The sequence below is a fragment of the Falco cherrug genome, chromosome 13 (assembly GCF_023634085.1).
Source record: "Falco cherrug isolate bFalChe1 chromosome 13, bFalChe1.pri, whole genome shotgun sequence".
Taxonomy (NCBI): Eukaryota; Metazoa; Chordata; class Aves; order Falconiformes; family Falconidae; genus Falco; species Falco cherrug.
In genome coordinates, this window is record NC_073709.1 from 34,783,423 (window position 1) to 34,805,164 (window position 21,742).

The following is a 21,742-nucleotide window of genomic DNA, read 5'->3' on the forward strand; positions in this document are numbered from 1 at the left end:
CCCTCACTGTTGAGGAGAAAAAGAGATCTGATTTTGGGGATGTTGGCGAGCAAGGTGGAAAGGACAAGCAGTTTGGGACTCAGACCTCTTCCCATGGACAGGAAGGACAAGAGACAAAAATTTGCCTTTTTTTCCAAGATCATGATTTTTTCCCCTAAAATAATAGAGGTCTTTGAGGTTCCAGACTTGAAGTGCTTCCCTGTGCACATCCCTCCCTACCCACCCGCTGGTGCCTCACGCCTGAGAGCTCTGGATAGATGAGGACAAGTGGAGTATGCCCACCTCAAAAGCATCTCCATAGTCACAGCAGGGTGCCACAGGAGCCACGCCGTGAGCTACGGCACTCCGAACACAGCATGCCGATGGGTCCCTCCAAGGCTTCCTGCATTGCACAGGGCAAGCAGAGAACCACCAGAGCACCTCCAGGGTATTTGTCAGGCCATTTTCTTTGTGAAAATCCTGTCCTCTCTCTTTAACAGCTGCTCCAAGGGGAGGAAAACCCCTCATCATACATAAAAGGCAGGTAAGCACATAGAAATTAATAAAATAAAATTTTATTCTCCTCTGCATTTTAAGGTGGCATCAGTTAATTCAATGAGTATTCCTGGCAACTGGGTATTTATCAGCCAGACGGATTAATTCCTTCAGTGAATGTAGTGAGATGTTTGTGGGACTGTTCATTAAGGAGCATTGAAGCCATCTCTCCTTAATTACACTACTTGCTAACCATGATGTCCTATACTTCTGGCCTGTTTCCTTAAGTTTGCACTTCCACAAGTTTTCATATCAGTGTCGTTGTCCTGCCTGCCTGTGAAACCTGACTGTTCCTCATGGCGCTACCTGTAACCCTCATCAGCTTCTCACTTCACTATTTTTCATGTTCAGCATCTTCTCTCATCACGCCCAGCAGTTTCCCATGGTCTTTCCAGGTAGGCAAACCTGAGGCCAGGTCCCATCATCTGCTTGCATGCCTTAAACAGGTCTGACCCTCCGCAAGCTCTTGGCAGACATCCTGAGGAGCAGTGAGGCTGCACCCTTGCCATGGGAGCTGCAGCAGGAGACCGAAGGTGGGAATTGGAACTCTTTTATTTTCATGGCCTGTTAGTGCAGAAAGGAAAAGTATTATCATTTGTTTCTTGCCAAAGCACTTTTTGAATGTTACAGGACAGGCACTGACTAGTTTAAATCTGCAGGATGATGGAGAATTTGGAAACCATTGCGTCCTTCATGCAGAGCTGCTGTTGAGGCTTCTAAGCTAGGGGGTTTCACCCACTGCAGGCAGCAAGAAAAGGTGCTGGCACTCTCTTTAAATTGCAATTGCCAAGGTGGAAATCAGATCCATAGGGCTCAGCTCAGGTCCCTAACTATTGGGGCATCCTCCTGCCTCCAGCCATTGCTCCAGGGATGTCAAGCTCTCCCAGATGTCTCGTGCAGAGTCCATTGACACTGTCTGGGTGACACAGGGTTCTCCACAGGCCCAGGCAGCTCTGTTTAAGGGGCTGAACCAACCCAACATGACAATCTGCAAGTTGTTTAATTTAACTTAATGTCTGCCCAGTTAGGCATCAACATGCCCATATGAATCTAGGTCCAAGACCTCCAGTGGGACTAGGTGCTGCTCTCCACCCCCAGCTTTTCCTGTCCTGGTTACTTATAGGATCAGATCTCTGGAGAAAGGGCTGTCTCTTACCATGTTTACATACATATCTCTCCATACTGGGAACCTGAGCAACACCGTAAGACAAATAATAGGTCAATTCTCATGGCACTCAGCACCAAAGATGTGTTTAACTTAAAGCAGTTACGCTGCAGTTTCCCAGGGGATGAAAAGGCATTTAAAGTGAGGAGCTGAACAACTCAGGAGATTCCTGATCATGTCCAAAGGGAACCTTTATCATCTTAGATATCTGTCTGTCTCTGGTCAAGGTCTGTAGCGCCTAAATATTGTCACCAGTGACTGGTTCTTTCCCTTATAAAAAATCACAGGGTGGCCTTGGCATGTTTTCTGTCTGACAGATGGCCGCATCTCAATTAGCATTAACCTGTGCCTTTCCTGGATACCTTGGAAGGCCAGCAATGCGAGGCAGCACAGCAATGATACAGTTCCCTCTCCCTTGGAGCTGTCTGTACCAGTCAAGTAGCTGCCTTATGAATAGAGAAGCACTGGTGCCAGCGCTTGCTGTAAGGCTTCCTGGAAGAATCCCAAAAAGTTCAAACATGAGAACTGCATGCAGTGAGATGAGGCACAGATGGCAAAATAAAAGCAATGTGATTTATTTTTTTTTTTTTTGAGCTTCTGAGTCTCTTAGATCCTGGACATATGAGAAACTGGGCCACTTTAGCTGAATTCATGTAACTCATCTCGAGGGAAGGAGGCACAGACAACCCCTTCCAGAGACTGGGCTGACGACTTGTGTACGTGAAACACTTTTGCTAACAGGTCTTTCCAAGTTAATTTAGTACCAGATGTAAAGACCCACATCCTGCTTACTCCATCCTCCCAGCAGATGTTATCTAGCAGCCACACTCCACTCTCTTGGTGCAGATTAGGCTAAGCGTGGCAGAGATTGCGTTTGGATTCTTCCTCTGTTGCAAGTAAACAAGCAGATCCAGTTAACAGGAGTAAAGAACAGTTCAAAGCACTGAAACATTGGTTGTAAGCTAAGCTACGTGGTTCAGCCAAAAAATTATGTATTTTACTTTTCCATTTGCTGTAAATACAGAATAAGAAAAAAAAATGCTCAGCTTGGGTTAACCCAAGCTTTCATTTTTATTCTGGTTTCAATTGCCAGCAAACAAATCAACACAAACTTCAGCACCCACCCAGCTCAGCCATCTCAGCTAACCCATTTTCTTTCTCAGAAAGTTAAAAGCACTCCTGGCTAGACCTTTGGGGTCTGATCCAATTAAATGGAAAGATTGTTCTTGCCTTTGGCAGAAAGAGATTACAGATTTTGGGCTACTTCCCGATTGCTCTGTACCATCACTCTGAATTATAATCAAGTGAAATGTGGTTCAGACCACACCGGTACCTACGGTGCCAGGTTTTTTGACAAAGAGAGCCCTTGAGTGCTGACCTGCAGAGCCAACAGCCCTACATGTTTGGAGCACAGGGTCCTAGAGCCCAGTTCTGTCCTCTAAACAATGAGCCATTCCGGCAGTCTCGGAGACCTGTTTGGTTGGTCTGCAGGTTTCCCACCCACCCCACCCGCCCCCCCCTCCCGGCTCATTATCACTGTAAATACCAGCTCTCAGTCCTTTCCTCCTGAAACCTGCTCCTTTCCATTCCCTCCATCTCCCTCTGCACCACCGCAGTGTCACTCCATGACCACTCCCCCAGGCTGTTAAGGCTGAGAACATCGACTGGGCTACCTCCCTTAGACAGACAAGCGTTGTCGTGTTACCTGGGGTCTGTTCCTGACAGAGGCGTTAGGTGACGTTTTGTTTCCTCTGCAGCAAAGGATGCTAGATCATGGACCTATACGGAGCTATCCACAGAGCCAGCAGGAGCCTTTAGCAGGAAAGTTGCAGGGAAAGACTGAAGCCAGCTTCTTCTGCTGGAAGAATGAAGTTTCTCTTTGGTCATCTCGAAGGTCTGGGCTCCAATCTTGTACTGGGAACTGTGAGAAGGAGCAGCGTTTTGTCTGTCTTCTCTCCTTCTTCCTTCTCTGGTGATAGGTGGTGCTGCTGCTCTTCCTAGCGCCCAGGGATGCACTCGCAGGTCACTGTCTTTCCACTCTACTGCTCAGGGTGTCCTGGGCCTCCCAGAGCACACACCACACCGAGACCCTCAGACTTTGTTGGGACAGTGAGGACCACAGCCTAACATTTCTCCCACCAGCTCCCATGAGCATTTCAGCACATCAATAGATGTCCCAGCTAATGATGCTCCCCAAATCCTCATGGCTACCGCAATGGTCACTGCCTGCAGCATTTGACATGTGGTTTCCCAATGGAGCCTCTCTCCTGCTCCTAACGCTGTGATGCCTCCTGGGTGGTTTTGGCCAGGAGGCTTTCAGAGCAGCTCTGCCTCCAAGGGCTCTCACAGACTGACTGCTAACGGTGGCACAGAGCATCCAGAGAGCGAAGAGCAGGCTGTCGATCAGGACTGTGTGTCTCTCCGACCAGGTGCAGTTACTTAGGGTGCTTCCACTGAAGCCAGTGGTCAAATGCTTGGTCAGGGTAAGTCCTTGTACCAGCCCTGATCAGGGCAACCAGTGACAAAATGATTTCCCTGGAGCTATAATGATATACGCCTGTGAAGTCTCATCCTTCCTTAACTTCTGCAAAACACCACATTTCAAGAAAAGCTGTTTGTATATCTCCAGTAATTTCTGCATCTGGGTGGCATTTTTTCTTTACATTCTGCCTTTATGGCTCCCAAATCCCCAGCTCCTCACAGACAGCAGGAGACCGCTGGACCCATGGAGGCTCCCAGGCCAGCCTGGGCTGCCCTGCACTGCTCCCACCTCTCCCTCTGCTCTAGGTGGCCTTGCCTCTCACTTTTTCTTTTTGCAAGGATTTTTCTTGTTCTTACTATTCATCAGGTCTTGGAATGGTAGCTTCTCAGGAGCTCAGGCTACAGCTGAGCCTTGCTTAGAGGCCCTGGGAAGAAAACCTGTTTCCAAAGCAAGAAGGGGTCCCTGCCTGCTATGCAGTTTGTCCTGGCAGATTTCTGGCATAAAATTAGATTAGCAAGCAGCTGCAGCAAGCCTCCAACAGCCATCAGACCCGAGGGAGCTGGACTTTTCTTCCTCCCCTGCCTTACCTCTTTCAAACATCTCCTCATGCTGCTCTCTGTCACTGCAGTGCTTTGCGCTTCTGTCTACACAGAAGCTTTCCTACTGAGGTGCATCTGTATCCTCCCTGGCGGGATGAAAAGTGCCTTTAGAAACAGAGAGAAAGGGTCAGTTGCCATTGCTAGACACGTAGCATGAATCTCCCCGATTTCTTCCCACCCACAGTTCTTACCAAGAAGCTGTGAAATGTGTTGGTCCAATGCAGTGAGGATTGTGCATGCTTATGCGCTGTTGAAGAAGACGCTCAGTGATGCTGCTAGACATGAAGAGAAACCTCCCAATCACAAACCGGTCTGCTGCAATTCACCTCGCCACAAGCTTTCTCTTGGTCTTTGAAAGCCTTTCCTCAAAAATCAGCAGGGAACCAGGTGGACAATGAGAGCTGCAAATACCAAAATCAAGCCAGGCATAGCTGTTAGCTTCCCAGCGTCAGGAATAGGCCAATTTATGGCAAGCTCAGTGCACACAGGGAACTGGCACGATTAACACTAGTCAGAGCACTGCTAAGCTCCTTCTTCAGTGGTTCTCGGCAAGAGAAGAGGTTGACGAAAAGAAAGAGCGAAGTATGTCCTGGTCTGTAGCAACAGTTACAACCATTGTGGTGGTTGAATTGTGATTGCTCCACTAAGATTTTCTTGTTTCTGCTGCAAAACTCAACTAAACCAAATTAGGTCTTGTTTTCTCATGGACACAAAGGTCCATGGTCTTCCTGGACTGAGTGAAAAGCATGCTTTGTTTGGTATAGGGAGAATGGCAAAGGTGGAGGAACAGTGCTAGAGATAATGGTTACCTTACTGATGTCACTGAATCTCACCTTGTGAAACAGCATGGAAAACACTTCATTTTGGAAGTGTCAGAAGGAAACAAACAGGCTCACAGGATGTGGCTGCCTGGAAGCCAGAAAATTTGACTTGATAACCCAGATATCCCTTCCACCCTCCGTTTTCTATAAATGCCCTTTTTTTTCCTCCCAAGAAAATATCTAACAAATCCTTTTGGAAATCTTGCCATGCTTCCTCCTACTGCACAAATAGTTGTGGTCACTAAGAAACTGTGTTTTGCCAGGAATTCACCATCCATCCAAGCCAGCTGATATCTCCAATCAGTAGCAGTAACGCCTGATGGTACGAATTTGCACTGTAGTAGCTTGTACTCATTTGGCTGCAAGCCAGCCCCCCTAGAGTTTTGTTCCTGTACAAGCAGAACAGAGAGACAGTCTTTTTCCTAAAAGTCTTACTCAGTAAAGGCAGAATGAATGTGGTTTACAGGCTTCTGTTCCCAAGAAAGGAAAGGTGAAAAGCACTTTGGAGAATCAGGGTGATCATCATTTGGGGCTATTTTTTCTGCTGATTACATATTTACTGCCACCCAGTGCCTATTACATTAAGGAAGAAGCTGTGTTCTGTAAGACACAAAAAACCTCCCTGAAGTCCAGAGCAAGTCAGGGATGAGCAAGGGAGCAGCTATTTAGACGGAAAGAAAAATCTTTTGCAAGTACCACTAGGATATACTGAAAACAAAGAGTTTGGAAGAGCACTAAGACGTTGTGAAAGAGGAGGCTTGAGGGATTTTTCTGCTGAAAAATCCCCGAGAGAGGCTCAGGTTAGTTAAGGTGTGTTTTAAATCTTGGACATTCTCCTTCAGCAAAATTTGGCAGGGGTTATTTTGTGAGTATGAATAACAACAAGCAAGCAGGGAGAGAAAACAGCCTTAACCTGGGGAGAGAGGTGGGGGCAACACAAACGCACCAGGGCTGTAGGGCCTCGCGCCTCCCCCTGCAGCAGCGAGGAGCAGCAGCGATCCAAACCCTGCCTGTGATCCTCCAACAGCAGCTCGAGCCATAGATGTTAAAGCATCCAGAAAGAAGTGGTGACAGAGAAGCTTTTAGGCAAATGACTTGGCTAGCAGGCCTGCTGGGGGTGGGAAGACGAACGAGTGAACCCTGCTTTCCCGGGTTACGTGTGGTTATTAGGGAAGCAGGGAAGCTCCCCCCGCCCCCTCAGTGCTGCAGCGCGCAGCCCGGCACCTCGTCACCAAGCTAAAAAATAAACCCACACAAATAAAGTTCTTCAGACGCGCCGGAGCTCCCCCATCACCTGGGGGAGTTGGGGTGCTGTGCCCTGTGCTGGCAGGTGCCTGTGGCTGTGGAATCCGTACCGGGGTGCCCCGGGGGGTGGGGGTGGGAGGAGCCGGGGCCCCCGGAGGGGCGCGGAGCTGCGGTGCGTGGGGAGCAGCGGAGACCCCCGGCTGGGAGGAAGGCCAAGGGAGGGGGAGGAGGCAGGGGGCTGGGAGGGGGAGGGTTTTGCCGTACCGGGGCGGGGGGGGCGGGTGTACACACCAGGGGATGGGAGGCTGCTCCTGCTGCAGGAGGAAAGTTGGCCGCTCCGCCACGCAGGGCTGGTTCTCCTGCCTCCCTCGCTCCCTCCCTCCCTCGCTCCCTCCTCCTCTTCCTCCTCCTCCTCCTCCTCCCCGCGAGTTGAGCGCACAGTGCAGCCCGGCGGGTGCAGGCAGCGCAGCCCCGCTGCCCGCCCGCGCTGCCCGGCCCCGGCCCCCCCGCCGCCCCCGCCGCCGGGATGCTGCCGGGCACCGCGCCCGGGCGCTGAGCCGCCGCCGGCCGGGAGCACCGCCGCTCCCCCCGGCGGGAGCACCGCGCTGCGGGTCACCTTGCAGGGAGGTGAGTGACACCCCCCCATCCCACCCCATCCCATCCCCTCCCCTCCCCTCCGGGAAGCGATGCACCAAATCCCTCCCCCCCTCCATGCTTTGGAGCGGGGCCGCCGGGCAGCGAGCGGGGACGGGGGGGCACCGCACCTCCCGCAGCCGCCGCGGCCAAGAGTCTCCGGGGGGAGCCCCGGGGAGCGCAGGAATATGGGGCCGCGATCCTGCCCCCCTAGGCACCGCGGGTGGTGGGGGGGGGGGGGGCGGGGCACGGACGCCCAGTGCCCTGCCGGGAGCCGAAATTAGCGCGTCCCCGTCTGTGCCCGCCGCGCCGGGAGGGGGTCTGGGAAGGGATCAGGCTTTTCCAGTGCAGGGGCAAGGTTTGGATTGGGAGCACTGGAAGGGAAACTGTGCGTGGGGTCCTCCTTTTCCCTTCCCTCCCCCCCGGAGGAATCCCTCCCCCCCCGGTCCCTGTACCGGAGCACGTTCCCCTCGCAGCGCCGGGCAAGGCAGCCTCTGGCCGGGCAGGGGGCGCGGGGCTGCGCAGCGCGACGGGAAAGGGGAGGGGGGCTCCCTGCAGCCACCCTGCCCTCGCCGCCCTGCCCGAGAGGTGCCGGGTGCGTGGCGCTGCCTTCCCCGCCTCCAGTTTGCGGGCAGCCCAGTTGGAGAGAGGGATGCTTAAGGCGAGGAGGCAGGAGTGGTCCCTCTGTTCAGTGGCAGAGAGGGGCCACTCGGGTAAGTCCCCCACGCCTGTCCCATCACTCTGGGTCGGGTATCACTAAAGCACCTCGCACGGGCTCGGGGAGAACCGTTCAGTAGGAAGAGGCTGGCAAATGCGTTGAGACCGTTCTGGAACTGGCAGCGCGGGAGCAGCATCCTTCCCGGAGCGCGGCTGGCAGCGCCCGCGGCCCGGGGTGCGCTGCAGCGGGAGGGGTGCAAGGGGCTGTGCGGGGCGGGCGGTGCTGCGGGGTTCTGTCCCCCGTGAGAACATGGAGCTACCTAGTGGCAGGAGTTGCTCTGGAGAGCAATCTGTTGAACTGTGTCTTCAAAGTAACGGGAGGGGAGGCTGCAGCCTCAGTGTGTAATGAGAGAGAAAGAAGGTGGAAAAAAAAAAAGATCTAAACTTTCCAGGGAGATTAAATATTCAGATCACAAATAATTAGACATTAATCCCTCATAAACAGGGCATTAACAACAATTAAAAGATGCTTTGATATTCTTAAACCCAAGAAGATGAGTTAACTGGTACTTTCAGGGGGATTATCGTATATCATAAAATGCAGTCAGAGCAGAGAATGCATTTCTACATTCATGTATTTAAATGACGTGCTCTTAATTATAGTTAATGAGCTATCGTCTTCAAAGTAGCTGCATTTAGATGCTCTTCATATTAGTTTCAAATCACCTCGCTCCAAAGAATAAGCCACTTCTGATTTTACTGGCCAAGGTGACATTTTATTGGCAGTTTGGTAACTACAGGTCATGCCAGGGTGTACAGATTAAACGAAGTCTGCCTTTATTAAGTGGGCAGGCAGACATCTCAACCATGGGTGCCATACGCTCTGGAATAAATCTCACAGGCACAGGAAGGCTCTTCGTTACACAAATGCAGATGTAATGCAGTACTAGTGTATATAGGCAGCATCACAACACATTTAACTTGAGGAAGGTATCTTTCTGGATTTAAAATGTTTTCCCTTCTGAGGAAAGTATTAGAGAAAAGGTGCAGCATAGCTGGATAAGGATTTTTATCTTTCTCTCTACCTTATATCTGTATCTGCAGGCAGGTATAAATGCTTCTGTCCAGGAGAGATTTTAATACTGCCTATGTGGTTATTAAGACTGCAGGTTACATACTAGGATTTCCAAATTTTGTTTTCTTCACTTGGAAGACTTCAGTTTTTACAGGTTATAGTTTATACAGTGCCATTGGGGAACAATGGAGGAAAAAATGCAGAGGTTTAAACAGGAGGAAGATACTCTGCATGTTCAGTGACTTTGCTTTAAGAAATGTCAATAGTGTCTGCATGTAAGTGTGCGAGGGTATATCTGCTCATGTCTAAATACACATTCTCTGGGTATCAAATCAAATGTTTCTAAATACTCTTCCTCCAGTAAAAGTTGGAAACTACTTTGAGCAATGAGATCACAGCAGAATGCACCTCTTCAGATATAAATGTCTGTGACCCTGAGGATTCAGGTGGAGCTGATCCAACTTTTAGTACCTAAGAATCAAAATATTTCGTGCTTTGAATTCGGTGTGTTAATATCAGAAAAGTGACAAACTGTGGTGATTTGCATTGCATCAGCAAAGACTGCATTTTTGAATAGTGGTGCAGTATATGAGAGTTGTGAGTCCATGCATGCCTTTAGCACTTCCAGTTTTATACATGGCATCCCTGTAGATGTGTATCTGTGCATATGTATCTATATAAAACCTGAATGTGCAAAGTTCCCTCATTAACCATCCATCCAAATCCATACTGTAAAGCATTTCTGTCCTAAGCTCTGAGACTATAGTTCACTGAGGCATGGGAAAAATGAACTGACTGTTCACATCAAGTAGGCATAATTCGAGCAGAGGTTTGATGGGGTTTGTGTGCTCAGACCCCTTAAAAATCCCCAGGAAGAACAAAGATCTCTGAATGAGTGCTTGCAAATGGATAATTTGCTTGGAAGACAATGATGGCATAGTCAAAGAGTTCAGCTCCTTGAGGGGCGACCTGCCCATCCTAGGTCCCGTGAGACATCCAGCCTGGTGTCAGGTCCTGCAGGACAGCTGTGCTCAGCGTGCTTCTTCAGGACATCTCCCACCGCAGCTGCCTGCTACATGCAGTGGCTGACCCAGTCCTCTCCCAGTGCACGGTGTTCTCATGCCACCCACCCACCTTCCAGCTCCTATTGTCCTGCCCTCTGCAACGGGAGGATCTCCCTTCTCCCCACTGCATGTGGCTTGCAAGATGACAAGAGGCAACGCTGAGTTGATGTGCTGCCAGCCAAATGCCTGTGCCTCCCATGCAGAAGTCTCATAGGTTCTATGTTCCTTCTCCTCCCAGGGGGAAGGGTTTATAGGATTTTTCTTCAGGCTTTAGCGATGCCCTGAGTCTAATGGGCCCCATTATTCATTTCAACTCTGATTTCTGCAGGGAGGGATGAGTAGGGGGTTAAGCAGGGCTTGTAAATGTCAATCTACACCCACTGATGCTACTTCCCAGTGTTTCCCTGCCTGCCCTATCTACCTCCAGCTACCAGTCTTGCTATGTCTAAATCACTTACTCTCTAAAGCTTTTGTTCCACAGCGTATTCCGAGCTCTGCAATTCTTCTAGAGCCTGATGAAGCAAGGCTGCCCAGGAGTGGCTGCTTAATCTAATCATCCTTGCCCTGATGAACTGGCACTAGCAATTTTACAGTATCACAGATCTGTTTTTCTAGCAAAGTGACTTACAACCTGGGGGTGCTTTGCTTGGGGCAGGAGGTACAGAAACCTTCACTTTGCACCACGCCTGCACCACCAGGCTGTCTTCCTGTGCCATCCTCTCATTATTTATCATTCCTGCTTCAGGAGTATCTAAATCCCAGCCTAGAGCATAGTGCTGGGGTGTAACACGCAGAACAGGTGTGAGGCAGGTGTCTTGTCCTGCTTTGCTTCTTGCATGCAGTGTGGAGACGCCAGTAGAGCCAGATGAGCAGGGTGTGAACGAGAACCAGGCTCGGGGGGTGGCTTGGCTGCCCATCAGGAGTGAGAGTTGAGTGAGTAGGCCCAGCCCTGGAGCCACGTATAGGTGTTTCTGTCTGTGGGCAGTCTGGTTACAGATGCCAACATGCATTTTGGGGCACTGGTGTCAGCCTGCAGGCAGACCAAGAGGGCCAGGTGATGCTGTGATGTTGATATTCCTGGGTGAGCCTCTCAGGATTCGTTGCGATGCTCCGTTGTGTGTGGCAGGGACTTTGCCTTGCTGCAGGTTTCTACAGGGCAGAGTACCAACAACCTTCTTGTAAGCTGGAGAATTTTAGTTCTCTTGCAACACAAGGTGTCACTGAGACTAGGCAGGAGGTTTTGTGGGTAGCTCAGTCCTTCTCAGAATCTATGCAGACTCCGTGGCATAGGGACCAGGAAGACTGAGGCATCGCATCTTTTCTCCTGTGAGTGTGGCTTGTCTATCAAATAAACAAGCAGTCCAGCTGTGCATAAGTTTTCACTCTGGGTCATGGTTAGAACCACAAGAGTGACAGTTCTGGCCCCAAACCTGGCATGGTAGGTGTGGGTCTGAGTCTAAGCTTTCCCCAGGAGCTGGAGCAGCTCTTGGGCAGAGACTCCATGCGGGAGAGTTGTGGGACTCACTTTGGAAGAGATTTTTCTCAGTGAGGGCACTCTGAACAATTAAGGATGCAATTATACACTCCAGAGAACAGCTGTATTCACTTGCTTTGGAAGTGAAAGGCAGTGCAATTTCCTGCTCTTCAAGTTGGCCAACAGATCCTTCAGCCTGACCACGCTGCTGAAGGTAGTGACCTGAGCTATTTCATTATTAGTGTCTCTCTATATGTTATGTCATGAAAGTTAGTTTTATTGCGCTGGACGTAATCAAGAGTTTTACAGAACAGCTTTTTGGGATGGATGGATGGAGGGAAGGAGAAGAAATGTCAGCATAGCCTTCTGTTGGGAGAGATGTATATTTTAAAGCAAGAATCACTTCTCATGACTCAGTCTCCCCGGTTTGAAATGAGGGTGGGGGGCTCAAGAGGGATGTGATGAGGCTGGATGCAGTTGTCAGGTGGTCCTCTTGTGTGGTGTTGGGGACTCTTGGAACAGCAGTGCTGCGAAGGACCCGGTGGTACAAGCCGGTGTGAAGGCATCCTGTGCTGTGCATGCTACCGGACAGCCAGGCTCCGAGTGGAGAATGCGTACTTGCAGCCAGGAAGGAAGGAAGGAGAGGTGCATGTGTCGGGCATAGAATCACAGAATCTTTTCAGTTGGAAAAGACCTTTAAGGTCATAGAGTCCAACCATTAACCCTGGACTGGCAAGGGCACTGCTAAACCACGTCCCGAAGCACGTGCACAAGGCTTGGCCGGTGCGGAGATGCAGCGTCAGGGCAGGATGCAGGTGTTGCACAGATTCGCACTGAGCTCACCAGCCACTTCGTCAGGGCTGATTCATAGCGTTCGTGTGTCCAGATGCAGTTAGGCAGCTGATAATAGCTTTCTGACACCCAGCTTTGCTGGATTGTGTTGGTGAAATGAATTTCTCGGTTAGAAAGGCACAGAGCCTGATTTTTGACTGCTTTCACTTTGGAAAGTAATTGCTGTAAGTTGTGCAGGTGGCAAGGTGGTTTCGTACTGGTGCCTTCCACAACAGGCAGGGTTATTACATTACAGCCAGGTGCTGTTATTCAGGTCAGTTATTTATTAGTTGGAAAATGCAGCTTTTGTCATCAAATGAAAAAAAAAAAGAAAAGTGAATTCAGACTGAACTCAACAAAGGGTTGAGGCTGTCAAAACTGGTTGGGAAGGAGGATTGCTAAAAAATCCTGAACATGTCACATTTTTATTGGAAGCAACTTGAGGCAAATGGAACCAAAAGCAAGTTAGTTCGATTAAAAATAAATAAATGAAACATTACATTTCATTTTGGCTCAAGCAGGGTGTTTCCATCTACTCAGAAGTGTTTGGTTGCAGGGATAACATTTTATGTTTTAGGTCAACACAAGGTAATCCCTCCTCTCTCTCCCCTGTTCTTTGGTTCAGCTACTGAATAAAGCAATCAATTATTCAGGCAGATCTAATATGCATATGCTAATTGTTTCCACATTTAAATATACCTCTGGACAGGCAATCAAGAGACCTGAATTTTATTTCCAACTCTGCCACTGTGTCTGATGTGACCTTGGGCATTTCACTGTACTCCGAGTCCTTCCTTTTCAGGACAGGCCCATGTCTCACGGTGGATTTGCTGCATATTGGTAATACTAAAATAGCATGGAGGTCTTTTTACTTCCACCGTTAGAAATTAAACATTTAACTGTCATAAATTCATGCACTCCTAATTCTCCCAGTGTGAGTTAGTTGTGTCACCTTATGAAACTCCCTGTAGTTTACTTAATAGGTCAAAAGGAATTTCAGCTGCTGAAATAGCAGTGTTCTCTTAAAACAAAACCTATTTTAATGAGCCCAACTAAATCAAAGAAGAAAAATACAAGTGGGGAAGTTTTTTTTCTTTCCTTTCCTTAAATATTTCATTGCGTAATCATCTCTCCAGATCCATCTATTGCCTCTGATTTCTTTCAAGCGAAAGGTCTATAAGTGTTGTTGTAATTTCTAGATGTTTGAAATGCCTTAAACTGTGTTGAAGCCTATTGCATTATGCATTAAAAACTCCCTCATACCTGAAAGCTTGCACCAGGAAACCTGCAGCCTCCAAACCTCTCACAATAAGGTTTTCACCAGGCTGCAGCTCTCACCATTTGGCTTGCTCTTCAAGGAAACTTTCTCCTCTCTGCTTTCTGTGTGCTGGCACTGGGGGAACCAGCACCAAACCCAGCGGCACTTTCTTGAATCTGGTAGTCATGAGGCTGCATCCATTTCTGCCGGTGGCATGGCCATTATTGCCCCTTCTTGCCATGCTGGTGTTAGGTTTAGAGTCTCTGAGGGGTTGGCAGAAGAACATGGGAGCAGTTACTCGTCTCGTTGGGAACATGGGAGACAGATGGGAATCTGTCAGGTGGAAGCAGAGAGATGTGGATTGTAGAGTAACTCCAGTTGAAGGAACCCAAGGAGGTCTCTAGGCTGATGTCATGCTAAAGGCAGGGTGAGCTATGCTCAGGGCTTCATTCAGTGAGGTCATAAAAACCTCCAAGAATGGAGACTGCACAGCCTCCCTGGGCAATCTTCTCCAATGCCTGACTGTCTTCATGGGGGAAAGCTTTCCCCATACATCCAGGACCCCCGTGCAGAGTCATACGAGCTCTGTGAGCCCCTCCTGGCTGATGCTCTGCGAGATCTGCCGGGAATGGCAGCGGGCGCAGCCAGAAGCCTTGACAGTGGATGGGAATCTGCCTTCAGCCTCACCAGGGCTTGCCTTCATCGCCAAGTTGTCCTGCAGTAAACCAAGGACAACCAGGCCTTTGGGCTGGTGATGCCTGGTCTGCCTGGATCAATGTCTTTCCCAGCTGCTGGGAGGAAAAGGCTGGGGCTTTTCAGCTGTAGCCTGGTATTTCAGAGGTAGCTGGATTGGCTGCTCACACGGGACTTTTGGTACCTGGCAGGGGTCTCCAGAAGGCTGAAACGCCCAGCGGCTGTGCTAGAGCTCTGTGAAGGGGAGAGCCCGGTGGAGGCAGGAGAAGTGTCCTGCCCGGTCACGGAGGAGCGAGGGAGTTTCAAGATGGTGGGCGGCAGCAGAGCTGGCTTCTGCTTCTCGTCTGCCAGAGCCCAGGGCACAGCGTTCTCCCCTTGCCCTCCCTATAGCTTGTGTTTCTCTGTCTCACACCCTTTGCTTAATTAGTTTGTCAGTGACTGTCATTATAGCAGGAGCCTGCAGAACACCCAGCAGAGCGTAGCTCTCATTGCAGCTACTGTAGCTGGGCTCTGCTGTAACAGAAGTGATAGCTCAATAAACCACAGCATTGTAAACTAAATATCTTGGCACTGGTTGCAGCTTCTTATTAAAATAAGAAAGAGAGAAAACAGAAATGCAAGGAGTCAGAAAGAATGAAGGTTATAGTCATTAATGGTTTCACTTTTAGTACCAGAGACCTGGATAAAATGTCTAATCCTCAAGGTAAAAATTAGATTTAAGTTTGATTTACTCTTTGTCAATAGCTTGAACTTGATTTTCCCTTCTGGTTCCAGCCTCAAGTCTGAAAATGCAGAATTATTTCTGGTCAGCCTGAGTACCCGTGAGTGATTTGTGGGGAGAAATTCAAACAGTGCAAAGACAAATGAAACCTGAATCAAACCAGTTAAATTAACTCTGCATCTCGGAGCAGACGGAACAGCTCACTTATTTAAAGGGCTCTGATGAGTTTCATTTACTTGTCAGCTTGCTGTGGTCCTGGGTAATGAGAGTGGCTCTTTTTCGCTTTGAGTGTTGTCTCCCTGCAGGGGAGGCATCTTCCAGCTGCCTCAGGTGGTCTGTCAGAGGGTATCTGCTCAGTCGTGCTGTCATCTGGGATCCTCTGGGCTGCAGTTTGATCTGGAAACTGGGGCAATCTTAATTTTAGGACCTGCCTGTGAGTCACAGACATGTGAGCCTGGCCCGGGACAGGGCAGTGAAAGACCTTAGTGAAAGGATGGCGACTGAATCCACCTTCAAGGAGTCCCTGCAGGCAGGGGACAGGCTCTGAGCCATTGCATAAGCACTTGCTGCCTTTTGCCCCTAAGCATCACTCGTGACCACGTGCCACAGTCCATTGCTCCTCCATCTGAACCTGGGGGACTCATTTCACCTGCCTCACTCATCTGAAGGTTAGTATTAAGCTGAGAGGGTCCCCCCCCTGTATTTTACAAGGGTATTGTTGCTCCAAAGGGAGACTGAGCCCACTCACTGGTCCTGTGTAACTTGCATAACTGCAGTTAATTTCTCCCAAGAAACATCCTTGGGTGTCTGCAGTAGGTGAAATGAAGTCCAGCCTTTCAGTCTAATTCTCCCACCAACACTGGGGTAGCAGCAAGTCACAAAAGCCTTGGAAATCTGATTTAACTCCCTTCAGCCAGTGGTTTGGAAGAGAAAAGCCCAGGGGAGGTTCTCTTTTATACATGAGTATGTGAAATTTCATTTGTGGCTGACAACACTCTTAATCCTGCCTTTTTATTGATGAAGAATCTCTGGGTACCTTAACCGTTTCTCAGTTTCCCTAGACAGCAATTGACCTTGTTTCAGCTATGCATCAAAATGCACTGGCAATCAAGGTGCTATTGATTTAAACCTAATGGCCAGCCGCTCCAGAATTTCACCCAGAAAATAAAAATCAATGCCACATTATTATTTTTATTATTTTTTCCCCCATGTTAAGATATTATAATGAAAAGACATGAGAGTCTCACCAGATCCTTACCATTAAGCGGTACACTTGCAAGGCCAGGAAGATTGGGTCAGGCTCTGGTAAGGTAGCCAGCCAGCTTACAGATTGAAATGACTCTAGGGTTAAACAATTTTGCTTGATTGCGTGCTGCCATCTGCATCTCTCTCTGCTGACCTTGCCCGAGGCATGCGCTGCTATGTGGGACTCCAGAGAGGATGTCTTGAGCAATGCCCCACTGCTGGAGGAGCTCTGTGTGGGAAGGATGCTCCCTGTCTTGCCCTTTCCTCATTTCAGAAGTTTCCTTGCCCCCCTCCCCCCCCTCCAGGGGAAAGTGTCACTCAGACTCTGCAAAATTGCTTTACAAGACCGGTTACAATGCACAGCAGGTAAGCCCCAGCCAGATGGATTTAGGTCCGTGGTCTAAGCAACACCACAGGCTCCCTCCTACCTAATAAGTGAGGCATGCCAGGATGGGTCCTGTCGCCCATGGGCTGAAAGGTCCAACATCGACCGTGGCCATGCTGCTCAGCTCTCCTACCGGCCAAAACAAGGTGGTTTTCCCATCTGGGCTTCTCAGGAGCATGCATGGCACTTACTTACTGCAGCATAGGTATTTTCTGGGAGAGGGCACGGGCTGAAGCCAGGCTATGGGGTGTGCTAGTGCTTTGCTAGTGTGGATGATTTGGGAGGATTCTTGAGCCTGTAATGTAGTTGTTCTTAGTTCCTTAGGATGGTGGAGGTACCAGCTGTAGAGTACCAAAGCCATCATAAGCAGTCCTGGTTTAGGTCTTTTGCAGAATCTTACCTGTCAGCACTCCAAACGCCATGGAACCAAACCACCTTTCGAAATGATGTTGAGTCTCGGGCCTCCTTTTAGTCAGCCAAAGGGACTTGGCTGCTGCATAACGTAAGCTGATGAACACTGAGGAGCAAGGGATGGTGTGGGGCAGTCCTGACATCCCAGTGATGTTCTGAAGTGCTCCTGGGTCTCAGGTCACTTAGGCACACTAAAGCATTTTCCACTGTGGCCTCTGCTTACTTCTCTTCTCTTGTTGCTGAGGAGTGTGAGAAGAACTGAAAGGTGGTTTTCCTTTCCCATGATTTTGGAATGTCCCCATGCAAGTCAACTTTAAAGAGATGCGAGTGACTGTTCCTCATAACCCATCCCTTTCAAGATGACCACCTAAAATGCATGAGGAACACATACCGGTCTGCATACCAGCTACTTGTGGTGCCACTGTGCTTGCAGAGCCTCATTTGCACCCATTAGAGCGAGCATTTTCCATGAAGAGAGGACAGCTGTCAGAGGAACACCTGAAGCGAGACCTGCATTTCCAGAGCCAAGCTTTATCTGGATGGTAGGTGAGCACAGAGACAACGTGAAGGGAGGCTGACAGCGCAGCCTGAAAGCACGCAGTAAAGCAGCCTTAAAAACGGCATTTTCCTGAGTGCTGCTCCAGCCGGACTATACGCATTTGTTGGAATGACGGGACCCCCTGGAGGAGTGAGACCTGACCCCAGCTTTGCTGTAGCCATTGGCGTGGTGACAAACTATTGACCTCTTCGCCCATTTTTCTGGGAAAGGACCTGTTTGATTTGTGCATCTTCTTCCAATTTCTACTGCAGCTGTGGCATATTTCTGCTGACCGTTTCAGATTGCTTAGACAGATGGCAGGGCTAGGGATGCTGGAGAGGTGGTTGAGTTTTGGGTGAAGTCTGTCTTCAGTGGGGTTGATGGTTGGTGTCACATGTCAGGGAGCCCTGCACATTTTTTAAGCCAGCTCAGGGGAACTGAGCAGTCTCCTGACAACTTACTCCTCAGCTGAGTTTTTCTCAGCTTCTGCCTCTGGTGATACATTTTTATTTTGTTTCTTTGGGAGGAAGGAAGGGGAGGTTTGTGAGCAAGCTGTTGGAGGCACAGCAGAACATCTCCCCACCGAGTGGTCCCACCCAGTCTGGGTCAAGCAGCGGGTGTTCCCCAGCTGAGGTGTCTGCATCCCACCCAGCCTCTGAAGCCTCCTGAACAGCAAATTTGGACATCTTAGCAGCCCACAGGAGGACTTGCAGGTTGCCAGCTCAGTGGAGGGTGGCAGATGGGAGATGGTTGTTCTGCAAGCACCTGTCCTACGGCAAACATCAGTGTGTTGGTCTCCCAACCCACTGTCTCCTGCTGCACATGGCTTGCTTCCTCCAAGAGCAGCTCCACCTCACCCCCATACATCTGTGCTGCCAGGGCCGACGTTACCACTGGGAGCATGAGGAGGGCACGGTCCCCTGTTCATCTAGCACAGGCGTGGCTGCATTTGGAAATGAGTTTTCCTTGGGAAGGCTGGGCACGTGCTTTCAGAATTATCTGCTGCAAAGGGATTGAGGGCTTTGGGGCTGATCCTTTGGTGAAACCGAGTCCAAGCTTCCAAGCTAATCTGCAAATTGGTTAATTTTACCAGCAGGTTCCCCAGATGTAAATTCTGTGGGATCCCACCGTGGTGTATTCTCACTTGTGTAGCTTTCCTGCCAGGTCACTTAGGCACCGAACTATTTGACACCACCATAAAATGGGTTTCCTACACGTTATAAACCAAGTGCTGTGAATGCAAACATTGCAGCATACTTCGTTAAGCTCTCTTGTGCATCAAACAAGTTTCTTGCTTAATTTCTAGTATAAGAACAGAAGACCAGCTCTTAGCGATGGTTTAAATATCTCTTGCAAGCCAAAAGGGAAACTGCAGATGTTTGAAGTCTGGAGTTATTTGGAGGAAATAAAATTAGGCTTTTGCGAGCCATTGCTCTGTTAGAGGATCTCTGCTATAAAAGGGAAACAGAAAGCAGTGAGTAAAAAACATACGGATGTACATGTGCTTGTATGTGTAATTCTTGTTTTCTTCCAGGCAGCACACCGGGGACAGGTAATCCTACCTTAAGAATTTGGCCTTAGAGGATCTCACGCGAAGCTCTTTGAAGCCAAGGGCGTTTCTGTGACTCCTGTGGTCAGGCAGGCCCAGAAACAAACCCCTGATCTCATTGTTGCTGTGGCAGGTACATCCCTATTGCAAAAAGCATTTCCCTTTGGCTGTGCCTGAGCAGAACTGCAGTCCTGATGAGAAGGTGTTTGGCCTCCAAAGAAAGTACTTTTAGCCTTCTGAGCCATCCTTTTGGTTTCCGACACCGTAGTGCATCCCACACAAAACAGCCAGTGGTGGTCTGGTGAGGCAGAGGGCAGCTGTCGCCCCCGTGCAGAAGGAGACAGACAGCCCCGGGGGCTCAAGCGACAGTGGCTCCATGTCTCCCAGGTGAATATGGATAGGGATGGTCACGCTGGCAAGCCCCATCACAGCCCATCAGTCTGTCACACCAGGACAGCCCTGGAAGAACTAGGGCGCCCAGAGCAACACCAGGGATCTGACATCCCGTCCAGAGGAGTTCTAATTCCCCTGGGTCAGATCTGATCTCGCCTTCAGGTGGTGGTTTTTTGGTTGATGTAAAGAGCGCTGCCTGCTGCTTTGCCTTCAGCTGGGTTTTCAAAGGGTACTAAAGCATTTGCCAGGGGCAAAGGGTGGCTGCAGAGACTGACAGCTGAATGCAGCAGCTGCCTACCCTTTGCAATTGCAGGTTTCTGAGAACTGAAAATGGTTCTTTTATCCTTTATCTTTGGTTTTCCTCCCCATCTCTCTTATCAGAGTGTTTAGAGGAAAGGGACATTGTCCCCAGAAGTGCCAGTGGGAGGATGGAGGAGGCATCATAGCCCTTCTCTGACAGGGCCCACCATTACCAAGACATCTCAAGAAGTCCTCTGTCACCACACATTGCCATCCATCCGCTCCTGTTCACCCCATGGATTCGAGGTGGGGGTTTTGGCCTCTCCAAGCGGGGATATGTATGGAGAGCTTGGGCAGGGTATGCGCGTATGTACGGCTGTATTTCCTCGTGAGGTGATACCAAAGGCGAGTTGATTTGGGTGCCTGGATATGTTATTCATTGCCTTTGTCCTCACTTTGGTATTTGTTTCCTTTCTTCATCAGGAAAATGGGAGCCACTGCCCCGGTGTGACGTGTTTCTAAGGTACAACAAAATAAAGGCCACCCGTCCCACTCCTTCAGACACCTCCCAGTATGGATGGCTTGGTTGAGCAGAACAGTGTGCTAATGCACAATAAGATCACTGAAGCTGGGAAAAGGAATGGTTTAATTAACACAAGGAACTTAGTGGCAGAGAGCCGAGATGGTCTGGTCTCTGTGTACCCAACCCCCCAGTACCAGAGCCGCCGAGCGGACAGCCTTTCCTCTCCCAGCTGCCTGGAGAACAGCAGGAATGACCCCGTGCAGCAGCTGCTGGACCCCAACATGCTGCAGCAGACAGTGGAGTCTCACTACCGGCCCAACATCATCCTCTACTCGGAGAACGTGCTGCGCTCGTGGGGTGAGAACATTGGCTCAGAGTGCTGTGAAACCACCTTCATCGAGGACCGCTCGCCCACCAAAGACAGCCTGGAGTACCCGGACAGCAAGTTTATCGATCTCTCAGCGGATGACATCAAGATTCACACCCTCTCCTATGATGTGGAAGAAGAGGAAGACTTCCAAGAGCTAGAGGTCAGATGACATGTGGGATATGTGGGGAAGGCTGCGGGGAGGAGGGCATATTTGGGGTTAAGTGTACAGCCTCCAAGAGCTGGTCTGCATGGGATCAGCTGTATCACGCTCTCCTCCAGCCAGGACAGCGAGCGATTGCTCATCTTTATTTGTTGGGTAAAGTCCCAACTCTGCGGATACTAATGGCAAAACTTCCACTAGCCCTAACAGAGATTAGCATTTCCCTCCTGCCTCTGAATGGGCCGTCAGAAACCGAGGAAGACCCATGTGCTTGAATGCTAAGTAAGGTCACGGCCAGGAGCATCTGCCCATGTAGATGGAGCTTGTCTTACTCAGCAGGCCAGCATCGCCTCTTACTTTCTCCTGACGAGCTAGACATAAAGCAGATTGTTTTGCATACTGGCTCAAACACGAAACAATTCTATCTCTGAATGAAGTCTTTGGTTTTCAAAAAAATCAGAAGTCTTTGGGTTTCAATCTGCAATGAGTCCCCCTGTCTCTGAAATAATTCAAAGATTTTTTTGTGATGGAGTGAAGCATTTCATTAGATCCCAAATGCGATGTTTTCTTTTAGGTTCCCATGCTTCATTGATTGGCTCACAATAAATTAAGGTACATTTTGTTTTCCAAATGGGGCAGACTATGGAAATCAACTTCATTCTTTTTTAAATGATGC

The 21,742-nt window shown here is 49.5% G+C and overlaps 1 protein-coding gene and 1 long non-coding RNA gene across 2 annotated transcripts in view; one reads left to right on the forward strand and one right to left on the reverse strand.

Annotated features, from left to right (window-relative positions):
• Positions 1-534: 534 nt before the first annotated feature.
• On the reverse strand, positions 535-7,226 carry LOC129737243 (uncharacterized). Its single transcript, XR_008734845.1, has 3 exons — positions 7,138-7,226; positions 3,405-5,181; positions 535-1,098 (listed from the first exon to the last, which is right to left on the reverse strand). It is a non-coding gene; the product is annotated as an uncharacterized LOC129737243 (long non-coding RNA).
• A 73-nt stretch (positions 7,227-7,299) lies between these two features.
• The window catches only part of SYNDIG1 (synapse differentiation inducing 1), a 76,418-nt gene continuing 61,975 nt past the window's right edge, over positions 7,300-21,742 (forward strand). Inside the window, exons 1-2 of the mRNA XM_055726230.1 lie at positions 7,300-7,473; positions 20,497-21,066. Coding sequence (XP_055582205.1) covers positions 20,587-21,066 — 480 coding nt within the window. The 5' untranslated portion in view covers positions 7,300-7,473; positions 20,497-20,586. The remainder of the gene's footprint in view (positions 7,474-20,496; positions 21,067-21,742) is intronic.